The 2509-nt window shown below is 39.5% G+C and overlaps 1 protein-coding gene across 1 annotated transcript; it reads right to left on the bottom strand.

Moving 5' to 3' along the window:
- Window positions 1–1673: 1673 nt before the first annotated feature.
- On the bottom strand, window positions 1674–2234 carry LOC308510002 (large ribosomal subunit protein eL18-like; the record flags this gene model as incomplete). Its single annotated transcript, XM_081078761.1, has 1 exon — window positions 1674–2234. One exon carries the CDS (start codon window positions 2232–2234, stop codon window positions 1674–1676), a length of 561 nt encoding a protein of 186 aa, XP_080934887.1.
- Window positions 2235–2509: the final 275 nt, after the last annotated feature.

Raw genomic sequence — 2509 nt, 5'->3', positions numbered from 1 at the left:
AATACTATAATGAATAGCATTATGCTTTATGGAATTCTTTCCTTATGATAAATTGCCATGAATGGAATTAAAGGATCAAAACATACAAAGGCTTTATCGTTTTTGCTATATTTTGATATATAGTTTTTCAAATAATGTAGTTTGCAATGCCACCAGCAGTAAATACTGAACTCTTCTTAGTTACAGAAATTAAAAAAAAAAAAAATTAAGTGTGCCTTTTTCTCAAAACAATTCTTGCAAATGGTTTAAAAATCAAAAGGTAATGATACCAGACATAAAACAGTAGTCTCTTGTCCATCCTTCCCCACAGCAGTCCTCCACTCTCCCAGTGGATGCCACTTTCTTGTTTTTTAGTTATTTTCTTTGGTATTTTGCTAGGTTCCAAAATATCTTATTTAGAATATCTTCCTAAATTTCAGATATTGTGTACTGATTTTCCTCCAATGGAAACTGAAAATTAGCTCTCTTAAACCCTTCTCACACTCTGATATTCCTCTCATAGATATGTAGGTTTCCTCTTCCCATTAAATAAACTAAGTTTTTAACATTTAAGTTGAATCTTTATTCAGAGTTTTTAATTATTATGGCTACGTTTGGCTATGTATTATTTAATTCAGAGCTAAGTTAAGAAGTATTATTAAATTTCCTTTCTTGTACAATTTTCTTTGTTTTTATTTTGTGAAGTTATTTGCCCTTTATTATTATTGTTGTTATCAGTTAGTTTTCTTTTAATCTCTGGTTAAATATTGCCACATTCTTCAACACTTTTCAGGCCTGTTTTCTAATAAGGCAAAGTTGTTAAATCTATTATTATATTTTTTAGAGTAGGAACTTTGGAAAACTCTCTCCCAGAACTTTAATTCTTTAGCCTTCTGCTTCAGTCTGTGTGGTTGTTCTCTAGGTTTGATGCAAATCCATCATCCTCATACTGCTTGTTCTCCAGGAAATCTCTTCACCTCTTACCTGTGCTGGATCCAGTATTTTATGGGTACCATGGAAAAAGGACATTTGTTGTTTCTTTTGTATGCCCAGCATCTGAAGCCTTTTCTGTAATTAGAAAAATCTTCACTTGTATGGACATGCAAGAAAGTAAAGAGTGACTTACTGATCAGTAGCAGAAAATGCTAGATTCTCATTTTGTCTGACACCCTTTCATCTAGGACACACATGTATGAGTTAGGATGATACAGTCAAATGTGTCCATGGCAAACTTTAACGTGGCTCATGATGAGTAAAGGAAGGGATAGGGAATGCTGTCTCTGGTCGTATTGGAAGTTACACTGTAAGGTGGAGTTCTTGGTGTAGTCTGGCAGCTTAAGGCCCTTAGCCAATACTTTCAGGTGCCTTTGTTAGTTAATTGCTCTCTACCATCCCTGTGATGTTCTCACTGCTTCCTTAGAACTGCTACAGAATCCAAGCTTGACCTTCTGGGACCCTGCCGGAAATCCTAGCTTTGTAAGCATATGATTGGCCCAATTCATTGTTTTTCTCACCTCTCTTCCCAACAAGTGACTGGAGCCATGTGTATCTACATTATAATCTCAGGGGTGTCCACAGGCAAGATCATTAGTGGTTTCATGCTCAAAATAAAAAAGGGCCTCAGCGACTTGTTTCTCACATGTAATTATGTATTTTTGCATCCCAAATCTTTAATAACCAAGCACAATCTGCAGTTAGTTTTTATAGTGGCAGCTGGTCCTTGGGCCTCTGGTGCCGCTCGAACTTCCGGACCTTGCAGCGCACGTGGTTTGGTGTTGCTGTACAGGGTGCCCTGCGCTTTGCTGAAATGCCTGTACACCTCTCAGCCCTTGTGAGGAAAACAGGGCGGTGCCAAAGCCCTTGGGGGCATTCAGGGCCAGGTAGGTGGAGGTGAGGATCTTGCCCCCTGCCTGGAGGATGTGGTTCTTGGCGCAGCTGCCCACGCTCAGCACCCATGCCTTCAATTTAGGCACTTCCAGGATACGCACATCATCTGTTACTGTCTTTGCAACCACAGCTGTTTTGTCTTCCTGGCTTGGAAGCTTCATCTTCTGCTCATCAAGAAAAGGGACAGAGGCAGCTGGTTGGGCGTGACTCATGTATAACTCTTTCAGCACAAGTTGGTTGAAGGTGGAGTTGGTTGGTCTGATTAGAACGTTGTACAGCTTGACCAACAGTTTTCGGTAGATGTTCTGGCTCTTGGGCTTCTTGCTCTGAATCTTTCCGTCCTTGTAGTGGACGATGTTGACTCCCATGATGGATCCACGTCAGCTCTACCCTCACCACAGCTCAAGAGATGTAAAATCTCATATCTCTGGTGACAATGCTGTGGCGTGGCTTGTTTTTGTAGCTCTTCTAGTGATTCTATAAATTACCCATATCTTGCAGATATATTCTTTATCTAGCTAATCATTTAGAGTCTTCTTTTGTTGTTTGGAACTAGAAACTCTGATTGGTATGAAACTGGTACATTGTAGCTTCCTTTCTTCTTTACTCCTTGTTTGCTGGAAAATATTCTCCAGCAGCTTTA

Source organism: Rhinolophus hipposideros (genome assembly GCF_964194185.1).
Source record: "Rhinolophus hipposideros genome assembly, chromosome: 2".
NCBI classification, from domain to species: Eukaryota; Metazoa; Chordata; class Mammalia; order Chiroptera; family Rhinolophidae; genus Rhinolophus; species Rhinolophus hipposideros.
The sequence above is the reverse complement of the archived record's forward strand: the minus strand, read 5'-3'. Positions and strand labels throughout refer to the sequence as shown.